This window comes from Chelonia mydas, chromosome 9 (genome assembly GCF_015237465.2).
Source record: "Chelonia mydas isolate rCheMyd1 chromosome 9, rCheMyd1.pri.v2, whole genome shotgun sequence".
NCBI classification, from domain to species: domain Eukaryota; kingdom Metazoa; phylum Chordata; order Testudines; family Cheloniidae; genus Chelonia; species Chelonia mydas.
Window position 1 is genome coordinate 98,440,927 of NC_057855.1, and position 24,103 is coordinate 98,465,029.

The 24,103-nt window shown below is 45.2% G+C and overlaps 1 protein-coding gene across 2 annotated transcripts in view; it reads right to left on the reverse strand.

The window, feature by feature from the left end:
- Positions 1-13,613: 13,613 nt before the first annotated feature.
- The window catches only part of WDR44 (WD repeat domain 44), a 60,381-nt gene continuing 49,891 nt past the window's right edge, over positions 13,614-24,103 (reverse strand). For both annotated transcript variants that reach the window (XM_037908274.2, XM_037908273.2), the window contains exons 15-20: positions 23,260-23,451; positions 22,900-23,001; positions 19,855-19,970; positions 17,370-17,497; positions 15,277-15,408; positions 13,614-14,732 (exon numbers count right to left, since the gene is read on the reverse strand). In XM_037908274.2, the coding sequence (XP_037764202.1) occupies positions 14,638-14,732; positions 15,277-15,408; positions 17,370-17,497; positions 19,855-19,970; positions 22,900-23,001; positions 23,260-23,451 (765 nt within the window). In that variant the 3' untranslated portion in view covers positions 13,614-14,637. The remainder of the gene's footprint in view (positions 14,733-15,276; positions 15,409-17,369; positions 17,498-19,854; positions 19,971-22,899; positions 23,002-23,259; positions 23,452-24,103) is intronic.

The following is a 24,103-nucleotide window of genomic DNA, read 5'->3' on the forward strand; positions in this document are numbered from 1 at the left end:
CGGCACGGGCGGGGGCGGGGTCACGATGGCGGGGGGGGCCGCCCCCTTCCCCCGGCTGGCTGGGCAGGGGAGCGGGGCGCGGCCCCCCCCGCCTCGCACCCCCCCCGGGGAGGCAGGGCAGGGGCGCTGGAGCTGGCGGGGGGGGGCGGTCCGGTGCCCCCCCCCGCGCCTTGTTACTGCGCCTGCCCCAATCTTGACACCCCCCCCACGTGCTGGTCTCGCCCCCAACCCTGACACCCCCGCCCTCCCCCCGCACCACGTGCGGGTCTCTGCCCCAGTGTTTCCCAGGCCCGCACAGGGGCTGCGTTTTCCGGCCAGTGCATCCCCAGCTCGCTCCGTCCTCCCCGGCGGGCGGCGAGCCCGGCGGAGCAGGGGGCTCGTGTTGCCGGAGGGCGGCTGGCCGGGCAGCTGGGGGCCAGGGCCGCTCTGGGAGGAAGGGGCCCCGGGGGGAAGGAGGGCTGGCCGGGCAGCTGGGGGCCAGGGCCGCTCTGGGAGGAAGGGGCCCCAGGGGGAAGGGGGGCTGGGCGGGCAGCTGGGGGCCAGGGCCGCTCTGGGAGGAAGGGGCCCCAGGGGGAAGGGGAGCTGGCCGGGCAGCTGGGGGCCAGGGCCGCTCTGGGAGGAAGGGGCCCCAGGGGGAAGGGGAGCTGGCCGGGCAGCTGGGGGCCAGGGCCGCTCTGGGAGGAAGGGGCCCTGGGGGGAAGGGGAGCTGGCCGGGCAGCTGGGGCCCAGGGCCGCTCTGGGAGGAAGGGGCCCCGGGGGGAAGGAGGGCTGGCCGGGCAGCTGGGGGCCAGGGCCGCTCTGGGAGGAAGGGGCCCCGGGGGAAGGGGAGCTGGCCGGGCAGCTGGGGGCCAGGGCCGCTCTGGGAGGAAGGGGCCCCGGGGGGAAGGAGGGCTGGCCGGGCAGCTGGGGGCCAGGGCCGCTCTGGGAGGAAGGGGCCCCGGGGGGAAGGAGGGCTGGCCGGGCAGCTGGGGGCCAGGGCCACTCTGGGAGGAAGGGGCCCCGGGGGAAGGGGAGCTGGCCGGGCAGCTGGGGGCCAGGGCCGCTCTGGGAGGAAGGGGCCCCAGGGGGAAGGGGAGCTGGCCGGGCAGCTGGGGGCCAGGGCCGCTCTGGGAGGAAGGGGCCCCAGGGGGAAGGGGAGCTGGCCGGGCAGCTGGGGGCCAGGGCCGCTCTGGGAGGAAGGGGCCCCAGGGGGAAGGGGGGCTGGGCGGCCAGCTGGGGGCCAGGGCCGCTCTGGGAGGAAGGGGCCCCGGGGGGAAGGAGGGCTGGCCGGGCAGCTGGGGGCCAGGGCCGCTCTGGGAGGAAGGGGCCCCGGGGGAAGGGGAGCTGGCCGGGCAGCTGGGGGCCAGGGCCGCTCTGGGAGGAAGGGGCCCCAGGGGGAAGGGGAGCTGGCCGGGCAGCTGGGGGCCAGGGCCGCTCTGGGAGGAAGGGGCCCCAGGGGGAAGGGGAGCTGGCCGGGCAGCTGGGGGCCAGGGCCGCTCTGGGAGGAAGGGGCCCCAGGGGGAAGGGGAGCTGGCCGGGCAGCTGGGGGCCAGGGCCGCTCTGGGAGGAAGGGGCCCCAGGGGGAAGGGGAGCTGGCCGGCCAGCTGGGGGCTAGGGCCGCTCTGGGAGGAAGGGGCCCCGGGGGAAGGGGAGCTGGCCGGGCAGCTGGGGGCCAGGGCTGCTCTGGGAGGAAGAGGCCCCCAGGGGGAAGGTGACAGCCTGGATTCCCGGTTCGCTCTATGCACAGGCCGGGGAGCTGTAGCCCTCTCCTCCCAGGATAATAGAGAGACAAGGCGGAAAAGAAGAGCTCGGTGGGGCTTGAAGGCTTCTCTGGCTCATCCAGAAACTGGCCCCAGAACCCATATTCCCTCCCGCCCCTGGCAGATCTCCAGCGTTCAGCCAGGACAGGTGTGCTTTACAGGTGCAGGGCTCCAGTGTGATGGTGCAGTGCCTTCCGCTCATGGAGGTGCGAATGCACACGCGGCCGTGACACACTAGTGCTTTGATAACATGGGCTGTCCTCCAGTTTGCTGGGTAGGCCCCAAAAAAGAAAAAAGTAGGTGAAAGAAGGCTCCTTAGGAGCTCACTGCACTAATGTATTTCTAACCCTTGGTCTAGGTTTGTAGATCCGGTTAGGGGTTGTGACTGTAAAGGTGTAATAGATCCCCGGAGAAGGGGTGAGCTTGTATTTTTATGGGGTATGTCTTAAAAAATTGTATTTATTTTACCAAGCTGTGCTGATGTTAACATTTATATTTATGTTGTGTTTAGTTTATTGTGTCTGGGGCCTAGGGCTAAGCCATATAATTAATATACAGTTAAGGATATGAAAAGTATCAAACCTGAACTGGATAGTTTTGCTAGAGTTGCACTCAGAGAGCTCCCATGCTTGCTGCAGTATTGTCATTTAAGCACAACTGAAGAGGACGTTCTCTGTTACTGTATTCATATTACCAACCACTCCAGGTACAAAGGAATTATTTAGATTATCTGTAGGGGTCAAAAGTGCAGCGCTTATAGTTGAAATAATTGTAAACATTATTAGTAACTTGTAAAGCATGCCCTCAATTGCTATTTGGCTTTTAAGCAGTTTGTTAAATGGGCAGGAAGTACCATTTCATAGGAAATACTGCTTTTGCTTTTCTGTGCTTGGAGTCTCTGGAAGGAAAAATGAGTGAAGAATGCAAGCCCATTTGCCGATTCTCAGAGATATTGTCCATGAGGTTTAGACAAACAGGGAGGTTATTTAATGGCCTTTCAGCATTTTCAGAAGAGAAGGTTACGCCTCCTTGTGCAGTAACGGTGATCGGTGACGATTGTTTACGTGGTGCCTCGGTCGATGCCGGTGTCGCTGATGTGGATCTCTCCATCAGTGCCGATGCTGTTAGAGGCACTGGTGGTGGGGGCATCGGCCTTGGAGAAGACTGTGGTGCTGTCCTCTTCACCAGCATCGTCCAGGCCGTAAAGGAGGAGTTTGGCTTGTGTTTCCCTCGCGACGCCCTAACTTTCCCGGCAGAGGCCCTGGGGCGGGCAGTGCTGGAGGTTCCTGGTGCATCAGAGGTATTCACTCTTGGCCTGGTCGGCACCAAGGATAGTGACCTTGCAGGAGATCATTTTCTTTTCAACAGTTCTCTCTGCTGGGACGATGTCTCTCTTCTCCTTGTTTTCTTGGAGGAGTGAGTACTTGTTTCCAAAGACGATGTGCCCAGAGAGGCCCTGGCTAAGGGGGTCTGCTGCCTGGGGTCAGAAGTTGGCTGAAGGGATTTCTCCGTGAGAAGAAGTTTCAGGCAGAGATTTCTATCCCGTCTGGCTTTAGCTTTGAGGTTGCTGTAGTGAGTGCATGTTTGTGGTATGTGCAACTCACCTAAGCAATGGACGTAGCCTGAGTGGCCGTCAGAAATCGGCACAGCATCCTTGCACAAGGAACAGCTTTTGAAACCTGGTGAACCAGGCATGTTTTTAATGGCCCTCGCCAAGGTCATTTTTAAAATATAATAAATGAAAGTTTGTTTTTTTTTTAAAGGAGAACAAAAAGATGTGACATATCTAAACTAGTAACCTACAAAAACCTAACTGAAATAATTCTGTTTCTAATTATTTTTCGACACAGCTATGGAGCTCTGACTCAGGCAGAGGACGGTTGAGAAGGAACCAAGGGGATCGAGTTGTGCGCACGCTGGTCAAGGCACCAATGGCACTGCAAGACAACTACTATGCACATGTGGCCTCGATGGACACTGCTACCAAAAACCTCTGACCGACAGCACCGGGATACCCCGACCCCGAAAGTGGAGCACCCACAGGGACACCCATCTCAAAGAAGAAATGGTCTTTTCTTTTTAACCTCCTCAAATGTAGAAAGTATTGAGGGAGAAATGGTGAACTTATGACAGACAAATATTTTGCATTTAAAATTTTTCCAGTAGCGTAGGTGCTTAGCACCCATCAGCAGGCAGCTTTCCCCTTCCCCCCAGTGCCTTCTGCCCACTGCAGTCAGCTGTTCCATGGCATGCAAGAGGCTTAGGGGTGGGGGGGAAGCAGACACGGGACACACTCTGGAGAGGGGGCGGAACTGGGTGGGAACAGGGCTTTGGGGGAAGGAGTGGAGTGGGGGCAGGGCCTGGGGCTGAGTGGCAGTTGAGCACCCCCGGGGGAAAGGAGGGAGCTGGCTCCTATGTGCAGTAGAGTGTTCCCAGGCATACGTACATTCTTACGTAGAGGTTAGCTGTTACGTCAAAGCTCAGGAGGGCTGCTTTTGTACCGTAACCCTTTAGTGTCTGAAGTGTGTTGACCCAGTGTAACTTTGTTTGCAAAAATGAGAAGAAGGAGCACAACTCCTTGTGCTCTGGCACATGACTGGACAGGAAATCAGCACCACAGCATCCATAGTTCCTATAAAGGGAGGTGCCAAGTCTCTCGTGGAGTTACCAGCTAGGCATGAGGCCAGTTACTGAGCGTCAGCTCAGCTGCACATCAGCTTCCTGCTGCAATTGGATTAAATAGTCCTTGAAGCTACAGGGAACAACGGGGCTGTCCTTGGGAGATGAACATAACATAAGTGAAAGGGAAGAGATGGGGTGCGTTCTCCCACATGTGGCGTCTCAATGCGACGTGTTCCGCAGGTAACGCTCCCCCAGAAGGAATCAGCATGAGAATGGATAAGAGCTACAGGCATAATGGAACGCTACCATGGTGGACAAAAGACAGGAGAGCAGCAGAAGCAACATGGAGCTACAGGGGCCCCTCAAAGGGGATGTACTTTTCAACCACCTACGGGAGACAGGGAAAGGAGTGGGGAAGACCGGCCATTGGTGAGAGCAACAACGTAAGCAAGCAGGGAAGTGCAAAGAGGTCTCCACAGATCGGAGTGGCAAATCTCTCTGACACTATTGACCCGACTGCTCCTGGCCTGCTGGGGGCAACCAAGGAAATCTCATACTCCAGATTTTCAAGCCTTTTCAAAATTTCCCTCTCAGTTTTCTCTGATGACCTGTGGACATTGGTGTCATTCTGACATATGGCAGGATTAAAAATACAAATACGTAGGAGCCAATCAAAATCTTTTAAACTTTCAAAATGTTAATATTTTTTGGCAAAATAAATAAATTTGATGACTTTTTTGCCTTTTTTTCCCCTAAACCAACTCACAGAGTTGTCAGAATGTTGGGGGGAAAAGCCCACATTTTGACGAATGATTGTCATGAAAAAGTTTTGAAAACTTTTAATGAAGAATATGAAAAAAAAACCCTTGTGAAATGTGTTTCCATTTTTTCAACCAGCTCCCCCTCCAGTCCTGCCGATGTGAGGAAACTTAGTCCCAAGAATGGCTCTCAAGTGTAACTCCTTTGCTGTCACCAAATTGCCTACCTTCCACACAGAATGGTGCCCTCTCACTTTTATTGGTGGGTACCATTTACATCAGGAGTTAAGCCTCATGGACTTCAGTCTATAGAGTGATTGCAGTGAATGAATCAGCCCCACTGCATAGAAGTTTCCTGAAGGAACAATCTTTGTGTAACACTGGTTTTAGATCTTTGTCACTGTGCACTGCATCCTGGGTTTGGCTCTTCGCTAGCTGAAAGCTACACCCCCCTCCCCCCAACGTCTTTGCTTGTTTAAAGCTTGCCCTGGTCAATGTGATGCTTGGATGCAGGAAAGCAGCCACTGGAATTAAAAAGTCTTCATATCTGATAAGTCGTCACCATCTGACAGCTGCTCAGGGACCATCAGAAATGGGCACGGTGATCCTTGTCCAATTGTGTGTGGTATCTGTCTCTCAGAAACCACTATCCCAGTTGGCTCCTTTGCTGGTGACCTTGGCCCGGAAGCCATGGGCTGAACGGGTCCTGGAGACCGATTTATTGAGGCCTGTTCCCATCCCCAGAGATGGTCCCTACAGATTGAGGCCCAGTGACTGTACTGCGTGAGGAGCCTTGCCCTGCTGCCGCTTGGGCTCTCTCCCCCCCATGGACGTGTCAGGTGGGCTGTCCTGGAGGCAGCTTTCATGAGCACCAACAAAGAATTCGCTCCACAAGGGCTTTACATCATGTACAAGGCAGGTGCAAGTCCTGCTGGATTTCTGCGACGGCACAGGGGTCACACTGACAGCAGCGGCACTGGGGGTTGTGCTCCGTTTCCTAAAGGCTGTTTAATAAGGAATCCCGTCTTCCCCCCCTACTCTTGTTGCCAGTTCCCGAGGGGGCAAATAGCAGCATGAGCGTGAAGGAGACAGGCAGAAACCCCCCACCTCCACCTCAACTATCTGCTGAAAACGTAGCGTTTACTGCATTACTTAGAACTATGAGAGGGAGAAATTCAGGCATTGCCCTGAGGGTTTGACTCCATATGCTCCCTCCCTAGACAGGCCACCCTGTCCTTTGCTGCAGGGGCTCTCGGATACATTAAAGTGGATTCCTTTTTACCCATAGAAGACTTCTGTAACCTCCTTCGACCAGTGATTAACATACTGAATAACCCAGCACTGAAACTCTCAGACATTTACAGTCTCCCACCAGAGGCCTCCCAGGCCTGCCCAGTGCGGAAGCAAACAGGCCCCGCCCCTTAGCGCTGCTGCTTAACAAATACCAGAAGGAATGGATGTGTGGCCCCAGCACAGAGCTGGGCCCCAGGACTCCTGAGTCTGCACCTGGCCCGGCCACACACTTCCTGGAGGACTTCACCTCTCCATGCTTTAGTTAGTACTTCTTTCCCCCACAGGGGTGTTGTGGATAAATTCATCCCCGGGGCAGGGACCGACTCTTGTTCTGTGTTTGTACAGTTCCTAGCCCAAGGGGGTCCTGGTCCATGGCTGGGCTGCTAGGCACTACTGCCATGCAAACAATAAATACAAGTGATAATCAATAGCTGTAAAGCACGTGTGGTCCATCCATGGGAAGGGATAAATGAGCGTCCAGTATTTAGGCAGAGGGCCTTTTACTCGCTTTGCTTCTCTAAGAGCATATATCTAGATTTCAAACAGGTTTCTCAGTATTTAGATACTGGAGGGTTTAAACCTTGCTAAGAAATAGGGGGAATCAGTGGAAAGTTAAATTTTGAGCAGTGAGTTGAGTTTAACCTTGAAAATCACAAACTACCAAATGGACAAACCAGCACCTATTGATTTGTATGGCAGCTGTCTGGAAATCATGAATACCTCATCCGTACGATCGTATTCACATCACAGAGCCTAGCACAAATCCAGGGGGAATTACTTTTCAGTGACGTATAGTATGGCCTGCAACTGTCAATAGTAGCAGGGATGCAAGTCAAGACCATTCAGAAGCTCCAAGTTGTGTATAACAAATATTAAGCTTTGTTCCTTCTCTACCGAGCAAACAACCTAACCATTGCCTGCCTGTGCCATCAATGCAAGGAATGGTTGGCATCTTTGTTGTAGCTTCTAAGCTCGTAGCACCATCTACTGGAAACAAGCTTTGTTTCTCCTATGCTGAAGGACAACCCATCACTCTCACAGATCTTGGGAGACAGGCCAGTCCTCGCTTACAGACAGCCCCCCAACCTGAAGCAAATACTCATCAGTAACCACACACCAAAAACACTAACCCAGGAACCTATCCTTGCAACAAAGCCCGTTGCCAACTGTGTCCACATATCTATTCAGGGGACACCATCATAGGGCCTAATCGTATCAGCCACACTGTCAGAGGCTCGTTCACCTGCACATCTACCAATGGGATAGCTGTCATCATGTGCCAGCAATGCCCCTCTGCCATGTACATTGGCCAAACTGGACAGTCTCTACGTAAAAGAATGAATGGACACAAATCAGACATCAAGAATTATAACATTCAAAAACGAGTTGGAGAGCACTTCAATCTCTCTGGTCACTCGATTAGACCTAAAAGTGGCAATTCTTCAACAAAAAAAACTTCAAAGACAGACTCTAACGAGAGACTGCTGAATTGGAATTAATTTGCAAACTGGATACAGTTAACTTAGGCTTGAATAAAGACGGGGAGTGGATGGGTCATTATACAAAGTAAAACTATTTCCCCTCCTACTGTTCTTGTAAACTGCTGGAAATGGCCCACCTTGATTATCACTACAAAAGTTTCTTCCCCCCGCCCCCGTCTCTCCTGCTGGTAATAGCTCACCTTACATGATCACTCTCATTACAGTGTGTACGGTCACACCCATTGTTTCATGTTCCGTGTATATAAATCTCCCCACTGTATTTTCCACTGCAGGCATCTTATGAAGTGAGCTGTAGCTCACGAAAGCTTATGCTCAAATAAATTGACAGGTTTCAGAGTAACAGCCGTGTTAGTCTGTATTCGTAAAAAGAAAAGGAGTACTTGTGGCACCTTAGAGACTAACCAGTTTATTTGAGCATGAGCTTTCGTGAGCTACAGCTCACTTCATCGGATGCATAGCATATCGATATGCTATGCATCCGATGAAGTGAGCTGTAGCTCACGAAAGCTCATGCTCAAATAAACTGGTTAGTCTCTAAGGTGCCACAAGTACTCCTTTTCTTTTTGCTCAAATAAATTGGTTAGTCTCTAAGGTGCCACAAGTCCTCCTGTTCTTTTTGTTTCTCCAGTAATTCTCATGCACAGACGCTACTGCTAGTTACCATCTGTATAAAATCTACAGATTATCCATGCAGATTATTTAGGCACACCAGCTATTGAAATATTCTTTGTTTTTCTATAAGCCAAATCAGTGCTTAATTTATTACAAAAACTTCATAAAACTTGCCAAATAATTTAATTATTCAACCATCAGCAGTAATGCTAGATGGTCAACTATTATTCAAATTTGCCAAGTTTCATGAAGTTTCTCTAATAAATTATGCACTGATCCCCCCCACCTCGTACAGCTCATCAATATTCACAAAAATATACACATTTCAAACAAAAATTGAGTAGAATATTCACTAATAACTTATGTCTGGCTCTGAACCTCACCTATGCAGATCATGTAAATAGTTACCCTAGAAACATACAGCCAGTCTGCTTTCCTCCTTCTGCAAGACACAATAAATGAAAAGTTTCAGAGTAGCAGCCGTGCTAGTCTGTAATCTCAAAAAGAAAAGGAGGACTTGTGTACTCTAAGGTGCCACAAGTACCCCTTTTCTTTTTAATAAATGAAAAGACGCATATACAGGTCTTTGGTGCCTCTAGTAATTGCATCCGATTTAATGCTTTTCCTTGTATTTTCTAATACAGTGCTGCTTAGAATAAGTAAGCAGGAACTTAGTTGTCATGTGTTAGGGACAGCGCTCAGTGCATTGTGAATATTACTGGGATGCAAATAATAAATCATGGCAATGTGAGAAGTCCCATGGCTGTCAACAAAAGACAGTTCAGGCTTGCAGACAACATACCTGTGATGCAGGAGAAGGGCTTTGTGTTCAGCCATAAGGGGCTGTAGCTTTCTTGGATTGTATTCAGTGCAAAGGATGATATTGTAAGCCTGTCCTGTTCACACACCAAACTGTGCTAGCCTTTAAACTGACAGGGAAAGGGGAGAGTCAGGGCATCTGAGACAGAGACATGTTTGCATGGAGCTTAAGAGATCAGACTGGGCTTGTGCTTTAAAGACCTGGCATCGTGGAAGGAGAAATCCTACTACTCGTCACTCAAACAGCAATCCAAATTGGGGCACTATCCTACATTTGATCAGGAGAAGGGCAGTGACTGGACAAACTAGACTCACCTGAAACACACACCGACACTCTGGATGGAGATTAGTTTCTCAGCTACTTAGAGTTTAGGACAAGTTTTTGTCTACATTGATTTAGTTATTTTCTTCTGTATACATGTTTCTTTGGGTAAAGAGCTTCCTGGTTCCATTGTCCCATTGTTTCCTTCTACTCCCCATCTGTTGTCACCTGTCTTAGATTGTAAGTTCTTTGGGGGCAAGGACTGTCTTTTTGTTCTGTGGTTGTACAGCACCAAGCACAATGGGGTCCTGGGGGTAATATAACAAATATTGCGTAAATAGTATTCCTTTGCATTACCATCCACCCTGTGAGGATAAACTATTTAAAAGGAAAGAATAAACAACCTAATATTCATCCACACCCTTGAAATCTCTCTATGATTAATGCACAAGAGCAGCATGTTCCCATCCAGCTGTGAACATCTGGGAAGTGAGTGGATGGTGGCAACAGTTTCCTCTCCAGGAATTGCCTGGTTACAGGCACCTTCTGCTGTGGAAGAGGCACCCATGGCTCCTGAATGCTCAATAGCGTAACACGCTTTCTCCACTAGAATAGAGGCGGGTCCTAAATTAGCCATAGCAAAATGCAAGTGCTTCTCAGTTCAAAGGTTGTGAAAACCCAGATCCCGCTCCAGGCTACCCTGTTAACATTACTCAAACAAACGTGAATTCTTTTCTCTGACGCTACGCTCGTTGGGAGTGATGGTGGCCGCTGAAAGACAACAGAAGTGTTAGAGAAACATGCACCTTTGCCACCCACTCGAGCTGCTGCGTAAAGCCTGCCCTCTGATTGGGAGGCAGTAGGCAAAAGCCACGGTCTAAAGGTAGGAGCTGGTTGCAGCAGAGATGGAGAGGGGACTTAGTGTTCTAGAATCTGTGATCAAGCTGGCTTGTTCGACTGATTCTTCGGAGGGGCAAGCTCGTCTCTTCTTTGCAGGGATTTCCTCTGAGTACAAGTTCTTTCCCACAAGGATGATTCCCCTCCTCCTCCATCCATCTCTCGTGATTTGTTTGGCTTGACAGGGAGGAGTTGAGAGTTGCCATTTTTAGGTGGGATTTTGCCTGCACAACTGATCCCACTGCTGAGGAAAGGAAGCCAGTTAGTCTGTTGGTAGAGATGTATGTCATGGGAGGAAGACCTCAGGAATGACAGGAAGTGCCTCCTTGTCAGCTTCTCAGATGCCTCAGATACCCTCACGCTGCTGAGGGAGGCCAGATTACTTCTGCCTGAGGTGCTGGTACACTCCACAGCTCTGTGGTGCTGAGGCGAAGAGCAGAGGCCTGAAGGGACAAAACTGTATGTTATTTTGCTGGTGTACATTGTAGCCAAGTACTCAGCGATCCACCAACTTCAGGCAGTGTGAAAATGAGTAGCTCTGATATTTATTAGTTCTCTGATTGGTGCCCCAATCTTGCATGTAGGTGCTACTCTGTGCCAAGCACTGTACAGAGGACAGGCCCAGCCCTGTAAGATGCAGCAACGGGTATGGATGTAGGAAGGAACAGGGACAAGAGAACAAGGGAAAAAACAAAGGCACAAGGCATAAACAGACTGGATGTGGGCACAGCTTGGTGGTAACAAGCCGTGTGTTTTTTTCTTTTAAATTGATGTACCTAAACTATTCAAAGAATCTCAACATAGTTCAGAAACCATGAGAGCTGAACCTCACAATCTCACTTACTGTAGATATATAGCAATGAATGCAAAACTAAAAGGTGTCTGGTGTCTGATGAGACTGTCTCAATCAGAAATAGTCTGTTTGAGAGAGTTTATTTCGCTTACTGCCAGATACTGGATAATTAAAGATCGCTGTAATCAGTGATTTTTATGAAGGGGTATTAAATACTTAAGTTTGATGTGCTCCATGACTCTCTAATGGCGTCGTCAGCAGCTAAGGAGAAAAATGAATGTTTGATTCATCAAATTCCAAAGTGGATGGTATGTTTTAACGACAACCCAATCACGTTAAAATTCCTCCTCCAGATCTTTAAGGAAAGATGGAGATTTAAAGAGTTAGAAGGTTTGAAGTGGTTTGTGCAGATCAGCTTTGGTTCTCAGGCATGAGAATAAGTAACTTAAAAAGAATCAGTTCCTCACTTGTTGCTAGATATTGCTCAGTGGGATTACATGTACAAATGGCTAATACATATTGGCGAGAAGCCAAGATGCTGAGGTACTATTCACCTCCAGTTGCTGGATGATGGGAGACTGAAAAAAATCAACTATTTCCCTTAAGTTTGCAGCACGTGGTTATTTACAAATCCTAGCAAATGAGGTTATAAGTAGATGTTGAAAGTAAAGTTAGCAACACTGTTTCAGTTACGAGCTGTCCAACGGAGCTGGTCGGGGATTTTCTGACGAAATGCTTTTTTGTCCAGAAAAGCAGATTCAATAAAACAAACCGGTGGAGGGAAAAGGCCAGTTTCAACAAATCTCCCAATTAGAACATCAGCGTTTTAAAATGGCAGAAATGGAACGTTTAGCCTTTTTTCAAAACATTTTTTGATCTGAGGAGACGGTGTTTTGACATTTTAATTAACACATACTAAGGTGGTTAAATTTTAAAAAAAGATCAAAACTGAAACAAGATTTTATTTGACCCAAGCTGAAATTTTTTGGATTATCAGCAGCTTGTGCAAGGTTTCAATATATTGATTTTTCCCTCTGATTCAGGACAGGAGCAATTTTCAAAATGTCAAAAATTCTTGCAGGACAAGAATCTGTTCCCTGCTCATGTCTAGTCTTTGAACAATACTGAAACATAGGGACTAAAGAAGCACTTTATCCTCCTCTTTTACTTACCTGTAATGACCAAGGTCAGCCTTTAACTAGATGGCTTTTTGCTTGCACCACAGCTGAAGATGCATGAATGAGCTCCCTCCACATGAACCACTCTTCCCTGGTCATCCAGTAAAGTTGCTGGAATTAAAGGGTTGCAGCAACTTAGCAAGGACAGGCTCCCTAAAGGAGGAGACTCTGTCAGTGGTGCATTCCTCTTCCTACGGTGTTCACATCTGGGTAACATGCTTGATGACGTATAGCACTACAGTTAGAGAAGTGAGCAAGTGGATTTTGGTATTCCTATACTGCCAAAACATACAAGCTATAGAAAATCTAGTAGAATCTAAGTTGTCACAGACTAAGTCCAGTATCTAGCTACAGGAAGCAAAACTGTCTTGTAGAACAGAGTGTGTATTCACCCTCTTCATTACAGTGGCTCCTCATTTCATTTTAGGAATTACAAGCTGCGGCTTTCTTCATGTTCTTCAGGTTTCCCTCAAATTATTAAGAAACTGTAGTGGAAAAGACCAGAATAAATAATACCCACTAAGAACATCCTAACTTAAGATGGCTTTTAGCTGGTCTACATTACCCAAGTACTTATTTTCAAAGTAGTAAGTCATGCTTATCCCAAGTGACAGCGTCTTGAAGGCAAACCTGATGCCACAGCATGTCTCCCATATTAGCATTTAGTAAACAGGGATGTCAGAAGCAGTGATTTCTTTATGATAGTCCTTTTCAGCTATCAGCTTTCTTGCTTAAGACACTGCCTCCAATATTAACTTCAGTCAAACTGTGATCATACTCACAGCAGCAGTAGTGGCAAAGTAGAAATAAGAAATTGGAGCAATTAAAGCATGCAGTTTCCTTTTCTTTATGGCTTTCCCATTCCTTTCCCCATGCTACTACAAATGTCAAGACTTCATGAATTTCTCATAAGGGAAGTGTGTGTATAGGATCATGCAATACCCATTTCCAGTTCCCTACTGCTTCTTTCAAGAAGAAAACTGAAATTACCATTTAAAATCAGATGAGGAAAAAAAAATCGGAGAGTGGAGTGGACAAGTGAATGACTAAACCAAAAAATTTTCATCTGAGAAAAAACAGGTGGAAACTGTATTAAGGCAAAGAGGCAAACATACAAAATATCTGAAAATGAATGATATTTTCCAAGTATTTGTGACCAATTTTAATGATACATCTTTGTTCTCTGAAACAATTTTAACCATCAATAACATTTCATGGGTTACGTTGCCCAGAACGTTATTTCATTGGTACATTATATGAATATTTACAAAGACTTTCAAATTCAGTAGCTCTAAACAAAAAGACAACTTAAAACTTTTTTAAACTACAATGCTTAAAAAAAATATGTAAACAGTTTATTTTACATTGTTGTAAAATATAAGAATTGTTTCTAATGCAGCTTAATTTTAGGTGAGCATAGCATGATGCTCGTGAATAAGGAATGAGAGAATTCTTTACATAGAAATATTGTGCTCCAGTGTGCAAAATATATATATATATATATATAAAGGAATCTAAATCCACAATTAAAAGACAACAAAAATTTTCACATGTCCTGAAAGTTGAGAAATTTATAAAAAACGTTTAACACATGGTTGCTGACCCATCAGAAACTTGCATAACTTAGATATTCTGAACCATAACTACCGCAAATTCAAAATAGATCACCTTTCTTAGAAATGGAACTTTGTGCAAAGAGATTGCATTTTCTTTTCAAGCTAGACCATTTAGCATTTTTTAAAATTTATTTTCCCCTCCCCCATCAAGTGGCCATAAGCACCACTAAATAAATTAACTCGATTTATGTTCAATTTAGTGCATGTAACCAAAAAGGCACACACATGTGTGAATATATTAACATATTTTCATGCAGAAATCTGTGCATGTTCACAATTATGTAGCAAAACAATGGTATTTAGAAAACGTTGAGCCTATTTGTTTGGCAAGGTTATTATTACACATTCCTTTCTACTCTACAAGCCCAGGTGTTAATAGGTTGAGACTGCTTCCCAAGAGGTCTGATAACTGAGTAGCTTTAAAATAATGATTTTAAACTAAATCAGCCCATGATGCTATTACAGTAGATACTTTGCTTCTGTCCATGTCATCTGTGGAATTTTACTTCCAGGGTACCATATTTTAATGCTATCAGCTACAAATAATTAAGATACATTTTTCTTTTTGTTAATGAAGACTTTGATAGCTCCAGTAAAGTCAGCCGATAAAAGCACTTCTGTGTGATCAGTCTTCAAAGCACCTTAAGGGAAAAGAAAGAATTTAGTTGATTTTAAAAGAAAACTGCTTATTAAAACAAAGCTACCAATTGTAATGAAAGATGCAGTTTTCAACTGAAGACCAGGTACAACATACCTTGTCCTCTCCATATTCCCCATTTGTTATAGTCAGCAGTTGCCTCTTGTTATTTGCCAAGATCATAAGCTCTCTTTGGGTAAGCGACAGTCTTTTTGTTATGGGTTTGTACAGCCACCTACCACAATGGGGCCCCACTGTCCTCAGTCTGAATGGAAAAAAATGCATCTTCCTAACGGGGACTGGATGTCCGTGATATGTTCCTAATGAGGAACTTGGGATTCCTCTCATCTGCACATTGCTAAACAGCTTCTACAGAGTAATAGTTTAATATATCTATTAAAGCACCTCATTAAAAAAATGTCCATACCAATGGATGAAATACAATTTTCCTCAAGAACATTCTGACCAGTCATTTATACACTGTGGATCAAATCTGGCTTCTAATCTTTCTGGCTGGTACCAAATACAGGTGGACATCAGCAACCTACCAGAAGGTATAGTGTCTGATGCTTCAGGATCATCTCCCTTGCTTTCAGTTTCTTGTTTTTCAGAGGTTTCCAATGATACGATCAAGCTGGGGTTTGGGGCAAAAATTGCTGATGTGACAACGGCATTGTGTGCTAAAGAAAGAGGGGAAAATACATTTTAAGATTTATTCATGTCAAGAAACATCAATTTTCTAAAATACAGCTGTGTAAATACAGTAAAAAATACCAAGAATTTCAGAGTGCCCAAAAAGAAAAGGAGGACTAGTGGCACCTTAGAGACTAACCAATTTATTTGAGCATAAGCTTTCGTGAGCTACAGCTCACTTCATTGGATGCATTCAGTGGAAAATACAGTGAGGAGATTTATATACACACAGAACATGAAAAAAAATGGGTGTTTACCACATAACAGAACCACTAACCCAGGAACCTATCCTTGCAACAAAGCCCGTTGCCAACTGTGTTCAAATATCTGTTCAGGGGACACCATCACAGCGCCTAATCACATCAGCCACACTATCAGAGGCTCGTTCACCTGCACATCTACCAATGGGATAGATGCCATCATGGGTCAGCAATGCCCCTCTGCCATGTACATTGGCCAAACTGGAAAGTCTCTACGTAAAAGGGTAAATGGACACAAATCAGATGTCAAGAATTATAACATTCATAAACCAGTCAGAGAACACTTCAATCTTTCTGGTCACTCGATTTCTGACCTAAATGTGGCAATTCTTCAACAAAAAGACTTCAAACACAGACTCCAACAAGAGACGGCTGAACTGGAATTCATTTGCAAATTGGATACAATTCACTTAGGCTTGAATAGAGACTGGGAGTGGATGGGTCATTACACAAAGTAAAACTATTTCCCCATGTTTATTCTCCTCCCCCCCGTTCCTCAGACGTTCTTGTCAACTGCTGGAAATGGCCCACCTTGATCATCACGACAAAAGGTTTTCTCCCCACTCCCCGCTCTGCTGCTGGTAATAGCTCATCTTAAGTGATCACTCTCCTTACAGTGTATATGGTAACACCCATTGTTTCATGTTCTCTGTGTATATAAATCTCCCCACCGTATTTTCCACTGAATGCATCCGATGAAGTGAGCTGTAGCTCACAAAAGCTTACGCTCAAATAAATTGGTTAGTCTCTAAGGTGCCACAAGCCCTCCTTTTCTTTTTGTGAATACAGACTAACACGGCTGCTACTCTGAAACCTGCCAGAGTGCCCAAGTAGCTTAATGTAAGCTGAACTAAGTCATCACCTGCATTTTCAGGGAATTCTGGGGCTAGGCAGGGAATACTGTTGACATCTTAAAAATCTGAGGAAATAAAATGTCTCTGTAGGCACCCATCCCATTAATTAAGATGCACAATGTGAATGACTGCCCAGACAGAACAACATATATACAAGAAACTCCTCTTACTTTAACTCCCCTCCCGACCAAGATGTCTGGGGGGAGAGGGAGAAGATGGGTATTTTGCTGCTCTTACTTTCTTTATATTGATGTCATGTTTTCTTATTTTAAGGAGAGGCAAGTTACAAAGCTTAAAGTTTGAAAACAAAATGAATTGCTTAGAGTCATCTTGCTATTTCCATACAATAGAAACCCCTGGGATTTTAAATAAATTAGACACCAAGCAACACATTCTTCAATGTTGACGACCCTACAGTTCTACAACTGAGCTAATAGCTCTGCTGACCTGCACGAATTATTATAGTGCATCTAGAAAACTAAGTCCAGACCCTGACTGAAGTTGGATTGACCCTTATGGATTATTTGAAAAATTTAAATCCATCTCTTATCACACCACTTATTCAGTTGTACTCAGTCAAATATTCTGAAGGGTCTCTTCAGCTCTGCAAGTGAAAAGTTTCATTATGAACAACGCTCAAAAGTTACATATTACATCTTGCTTCTATAAACTTAATGCTTGTTATATTAGGTTAATAAAATCTGTGTGACTTTCCTTACAGTTTTTAATTGTTGCGGGCAAAAGTAAAAGCCAAAAGACATTAAAAACATTCAATCCCTAAAACTGTACAAGTTTAGATAAAAAACAAAATATATAAAAGATCCAGTAACTTACCTTTAATGCCTTCCCAGAAGTCATTACGATCTCTCCTTACTGAAGTAAACTTGCTTAAGTCATGGTAGGTGCTCCAGATATAAACATATTTATCTTCTGAGCCACTTACAATGTAAGTAAAATCATGGCTGAAGATACAAAAGAGAAAGACTTATTCCCTTAATCTTTGGCTCTTCCACTCAGCACACTGCATTGCCTTCCTGAAAAGGACATGAAATCGCAGAAGAGCATACACCTTTCTGTTCGTCTAGTCCAGAACAGAAATCAGAAATTATTCCAATACCATCTATAAAGCTAGTTACCAGTCAAATCATAAGAAATACATCCTATCAGCAGCTGGATTGTAACAGGTGATTAGACCTGAATCCAGAAAAGGATTTGGACACTAGAACATTAAGGAACTAATGTAAGCAACTGTGGAAAAACAAGTTACAATCAAAGTAGCTCCTTTGCTTCAGTGGCAGCATCACGGCCACCTAAAACAAGAAACCCAGAGTCTAAAGCCAGGTCTACCCCTACAAACTTAAAATGGATAGAACTACATCGCTCGGGGGTGTGAAAAATCCACCCCCCTGAGCGACATGGTTATATCCACCTAACCCTGGTGTAGACAGCGCTATGTTGACAAGAGAGCTTCTCCTCTTGATGTAGCTACTGTCCCTCGGGGAGGTGGATTAAGTACGCCACCCGTCTTCTGACACTGTCCACTCGCCTTCGAGGCACAGTGACAGATATCTAGCCAGCCTCCTCTGCGCAAAATGCTCTCCAACAGCTGACAATGGCAGCTGCAAAGAAATTACTCTCCCGCTGCTACTGCAACTGGAGGAGATTACACAATCCTAGTTCACTACATTCAGTGGGAGGAAATTCATTCATACAGAAACAGTCCTGTTTTTCTTCTGCTTCTGGCTGCAACCTGAAATAAGCAACTTTTAAGATACACAGTGACAGTGCAGCCTATCGTACAATATAGATATTCATGATCTGTCAAACAGATCAGTACCTAGAAGCACAAATTTTGGGTATGAAAGGCTGCAAAAATTACAGACATTTGAGAAATAGTATGTGATCATATGAGGACAGACTGTCATAATGCAGCCTTTTTCAAGGCCTGGCTTGACAAAGCCCTGGCTGGGATGATTTAGTTGGGGTTGGTCCTGCTTTGATTGGGGGTTGGACTAGATACCTCCTGAGGTCTCTTCCAAGCCTAATCTTCTATGATTCTATGATATAGAAAACAGGCTCAGTGAATGGAGTACAAGCAATTCCTAACCAGAGTACTTAACTGTGCTACCCCTCTATTCCTGTTGCATAGTTTTGGATTTTAAATGTAAGCGTATTTAAACTTCACACAATGTACAGGCTTGTTAGCATGAACGTCTCAGCTTTAGGAACTTCATTCATCCCCCTGCTGCCACCACCACAAGGGGATACCTATTATTTTTGTACAGATGTGCACCTTTGACATCAGATAAGAATCCCAGCGCGGATTTTGGGCTAAGCAGCTATTCAAACCTACCCCCCTTCTCAGGTATAAGAACATAAGAGTGGCCAGACTGGATCAGACCAATGGTCCATCTAGCCAGGTATCCTGTCTACTGACAGTGGCCAATGCCAGGTGCTTTAAGGGGAATGAACAGGTCACCCATCAAGTGATCCATTCCTTGTCGTCTAGTCCCCGCATCTGGCAGTCGCTGGGATGGGCTCTGCAACTTGCCTGGCCTGACTACCATGTATGATACATGTAAAGGCCCCCTTTCTTCTTCCTTCAAGGTCCCCAGTTTTTTTAGCAGGAAACTGACACCTCCATGCCCAAGCGGACTCAGAAGCTCAAAGGAGCTTAGTCAGGGAGAGTATATTATACTTATTGGGCCAAATGCTCCTCCCCTCACCAATGCAATATGAGGTGGGGGAAGAAAAGGAGAATTTCCCCCACTTGAGAAATGGAAGCAACTTGCTGATGGACGCACCAATAGCAGTGATCAAGAGCCTTTTGCTTCCCTACAACAGATGGGGAAGGAAGAACCAAGACATCAACAGCCACCAAGAGATTTTCTTCATTAAACGAAGGAACACCTCAGAGAGCCTCTCTTTAAGTACAGTGCTTATTCCAGCCCTAGAGCTTTCCTAGCTTCTGTGTGAGGCTTCTGGAGCCTGTGGCGTGCCAGCTGTAGAAGCAATTATGGGACATGACTCAAGAACTGGGAGTAATGGTGCAGGTAAGGGAAGGAGATTAGCTTATGTACATGAGCTCTCTATCCCTGAGCAGCTCCACCACTCCTGCCTGCAGAGTGGATTTGGTTCTCCCCTCCCCTACAACTCACTTGGGATTTCTAGCAACCCGGCATTCAAGCTGCTCCGTTTCATATTAGGTTACATACAGATATCCTCCAACAAGATGATTTTGTACGTTATCCTTAACAGATTTCTAGGAGATTCACAAAGTGTATTGCTATAACACATTCTAAATTTTCCCACTTCTTACCTGAAGCTGGCTTTGATTTGGCTGCTGCTGTTGACATAACCTTTGTATTTCATGGACAAGGACAAATCTCTTAGGTCATACAGTCTGATTCTGGAGTCATTGGATGTCACTAATATCTAGAAGTTAAATAAAAATGTTGCAAAGGTTTAGAAACAGCTTTCCAATTGAAAATAAACAGAAAAAGGTAAATTATACTAAGCACAAACCTTTCATGCAAACAATGCAGCATACCCAAAAGATCATCATAGCTGATTCAAACCACAGCAGCAGAATATCCAGGTACTTAAATAGATTGACACTTTCCTTGTTGTCACCTACATTCATCCCAGAAGAACTGGTACAATGATAGTTCCATATTTTTTGTCTTATGTCAAACAGCACATACAGGACATCCCCACCCATGTTGGTTATAGACTGAGCCAAATACATTATTTGTATTACTTTATCACCTGGGAGTCCCAGTCATGGACCCCACTGCGCTAGGCGAGGTACAAACACAGAACAGAAAGACAAGCCCTGCGTCAAGGAGCTTACAACTGAAGTATAAAACAAGAGAACAGATTAACAAAGAGACAGATCTGGGAATACAAGGAAACAATGAGACAATACGAGACCAGCATGATAGGCAGCAGTCTCGGCATACCAGTGGCATAATTATTGTCAAGTTTTTTGTTGGATCACGTCAAAGGAGAGGTTTTAAGGAGGGATTTGTAGGAGGTTAATGAGGCAGCTCGGGTGATGTTTATAGAAATCAGAGGAATATTTACAGGAATGGCTCTTCCTAAAGTATGACGGCCAACATGGGAGAAAGCACACAGGTGCCTGAGTGAACATTTGAACACGTGGGAGATGAAGGCTGGCACCCTTGGCTGGTTGGAGGTGGGAGTCCACAGCTCCGTAGCAAAGGAGAGATAAGCAGGGTGAGGACTGACCATGAAGAGCCTTGAAAGTGAAGACAAGAAACTTATGTTTCATCAGCGAGGGAAAGGGGAGGCAGGGAAGCTATTTAAAGACAGGAGTGATATGGCCAAAGCAACGGGCTTGGAAAAGGGTCTTTAAACAGCATTCTGAATGGATATGAATACGGCAAGATTGCATGTGTCAAGGCCAGAGAGAAGGCTGCTGCAGTTATCGAGATGAGAGGTTGAGCAAGCGCTTTAGCTCTGCAGAGGGATAGGAAAGGCTGTATCTTAGAGAGATGTGATGCAGGAAGAACCTACAAGATTTAGACACAGCTTTGATGTGAGGACCCAGAGAGAACTGAGTCAAAGAGGACAGCCAGGTTATGGGCCTGAGTGACAGGCAGAATAGTGCCACTGTCCATAGTGATTGAGAAAGGAGGCAGTGGGAGAGCCTGGGGGAGGCGATTCAGCACTCTGTGTTAACCACCGCATTAGCAAGTGAGCAGGTGCATCTGGTCTATGAGTTTCCTCACACTATGCCACGTGGCAGTTAAAAAGGAGTCCTTGAATGAAATGAACTCTCACAACAAGCCAGGTGTACTTTAGGTGGGGACTGTGTGCTCATCTATTCCCTGTCTGTTATGCTTATAAAGCATCCACGGACCATGCCCAGATCTGGGAGCCTTCAGGACACAGCGCGAGATGTATCTGTTTAATTTGGTTTCTTGCAGATTGGCATCAATAGGTAACTCAGTAGAATATTCTACTGCACCATTTAATATCTGTGAGGTATGCTGTTCACTCAAGTCACATGGTATGGTTTCTGCTACCTGATTGGAAAACCTAACTTCTATCAACAAGAGTTCTTGAACAAATCGTTCAGGCTTTGACAGTCTCAAGAAAACATGGGAGAGAATGACAACAAATTATTGATAAATAGGCCTAGAGAATTTAAGGACATTTTTTAAAACACTTTTCTTTTATTATTTTGCATAAGAGCAGTATATTTAGAGACTTGCATTGACCCCAGATTTCAGAAAATAATCTCCCCTTCAGTAAGGCAGGTGCCTGAAGTCAGATTTATTGGCTGTTTAGTAGTATTCATATTTATTTTTTCTTGTCCCTTTCACGCGAAGTACAGAAACTCCAATTAATTGAACCCTGGTTTTTAAATTCAGATATGTCCTTCACATCAAATCTTGCTATAGAAACATTTTTTATATTCAGATTATTCAAAGGTTATCTCTGGGATATCTGAACAACTGGGAGTAACCTGTTAATAAATGAATGTGCATGTAGATAAGCTCTCATTATTCTACAACTCATGCATAGCTCATCACCAACCTCCCCCCACTGCTCCAATTCATTAACCAGAGCATAACATTGCCCAATCCAGATCCAAAGACTTCTGAGGTTTCTGCACTCCCTTGAGATGGGCTGCTGCTGCGTACAGCATTGGTATACGTCTAGAGTACATCCATGGAAGCAACAGAGCAGCAGGTGATAAATAGTTAAGCCAGAGCCAGGAGTTGACATAGCAGAAAATCAGAGCCCTGATGGAGCAGATGTTCGTGGCAGCTGAGAATTCTCTCATTTTAAGCTGAATAGTCTGTAGTGTTGTTCTTTGATTCATGGTAATTTATCCCTTATGATGAACAAGGGGACCCACTAGGGACACACCAAAGGTAACTTATTCCCTAAAATAGCAGCTTCTAAGTCATGTTTAACAACTTTTCTAAGTAAATTGTATGAAATCACATGTAATTTCAGCAAATTTTCCAAAAATAAACCCAATTAATGGGAAACAAGTTAGGCATACTAAAGGTAAGATATAAGCACTTCCCGGGGTAACATCAGCAGCCAATTTCAGTATTTTAGATTGCTACAATATTCATATTAAATATGGCATTTGTCTCTCCGCTGTGATTGTGGTACCATATTATCAACTGAACTACATCTCAGCAAACGTTTATACCGCAGTAGTGCCCAGAAACTGTTATTCAAAAAGACAGTGGGGGCAGTGTGCATCCAGGACCTCTGAAAAATAACTATTAGCATAGGCCCTGGGAAGAATACGGAGTATCTGAGACTAACACCTCGCTGAACATGCATGTGAAAGATTGTTTGGACTATATTACAGTACCTTATTTTCTCCAGGCAAAGGTTCAATGCCAGTAATTTTTCTTCCAACTCTGTTCCGTCCTCTGGTGGAGCGCACATGTATCTGTGTATGGTACTTCAAGTGCTAGAGAAATTACACTGAGATTCTTAATTATTGGAAAGTATTAGATAAAACTGCAGGCAGCATAAAGAAGTCTGCTAGAACTTGAAAAATAGTAACTGTTTAGAAAGCTTATATTTCTGTAAATGAATGTTAAAAAAAGGCTTTAATCTAACTTGTTTACCTAATATAATGTAAGTTAGAAGTGAAACTGTCCTATCAATAAATGGAAGCTGTGGCTGTAATTATTAACTCAGTATACAAAACAGAAGAAGTTTTTACCTCTGTATCATAGAAAATACATCGCCCATCATATGTACCAATCACTGCATATTTGCCATTCTGACAGAAGTTTGCTGCTGTGATCAATTTTGTCTGCCCATCCACTTCATTCCATAATGCCACTTTTTTGTCAGGAATGTTCCAAAGTCGGAGTTTCCCATCCAATGAGCCACTTAAAAAGTACCTGTCATCCTAAAAGGGCAGATACCATAAGCTGTGGAGTAAAAGGATGTGTATGCACTGAAATACATACTGGAAACCCCATCCCCGGCCCCACCATTCGTCCCAAACAGGAATTCACTGACAGATCAATTAGTAGAATTAAGACCCAGACACTATTTGAAATATCATTCGATGTACAATGCACACCTGTAGATTGTTTTTTTTTTTTTAAATTTAGCAACATAATCAATGTTTTCTATCCAAAGACGGTCTAACTGTTCCCTCTGAGAGGCGCAATGTGTTACTTAGAGTTCTTTACTCTCGGATATACACTGCTAAGAACTGATGTTTTTCTGGCTGGTTGGACACAGCTGCTTCCAGAGTCCATGATGAAGCTCAAAAGTGCTTGGGATGGATTTCCAGAGAGTGCTGCATTGTGTTCCCACTCCGTTGTCAACATTAGGAAATTTTATCAGTTTGAAACATGATTTATTTTACAATCAAGTTAGCTAAGGCAGTACTAGCCATATATTAGCGGTCAGTGCAGACAAGAACAATTCATGTGCTATATCATGTCAGCCAGCCAACTGGGACTAGGGTTTAGCAATAACTAGTGCTCAGGACAGAATTTTAAGGGCACAGGGAATACTTTCAAGAGGCACAAAGAGCACTCATGTGCCCA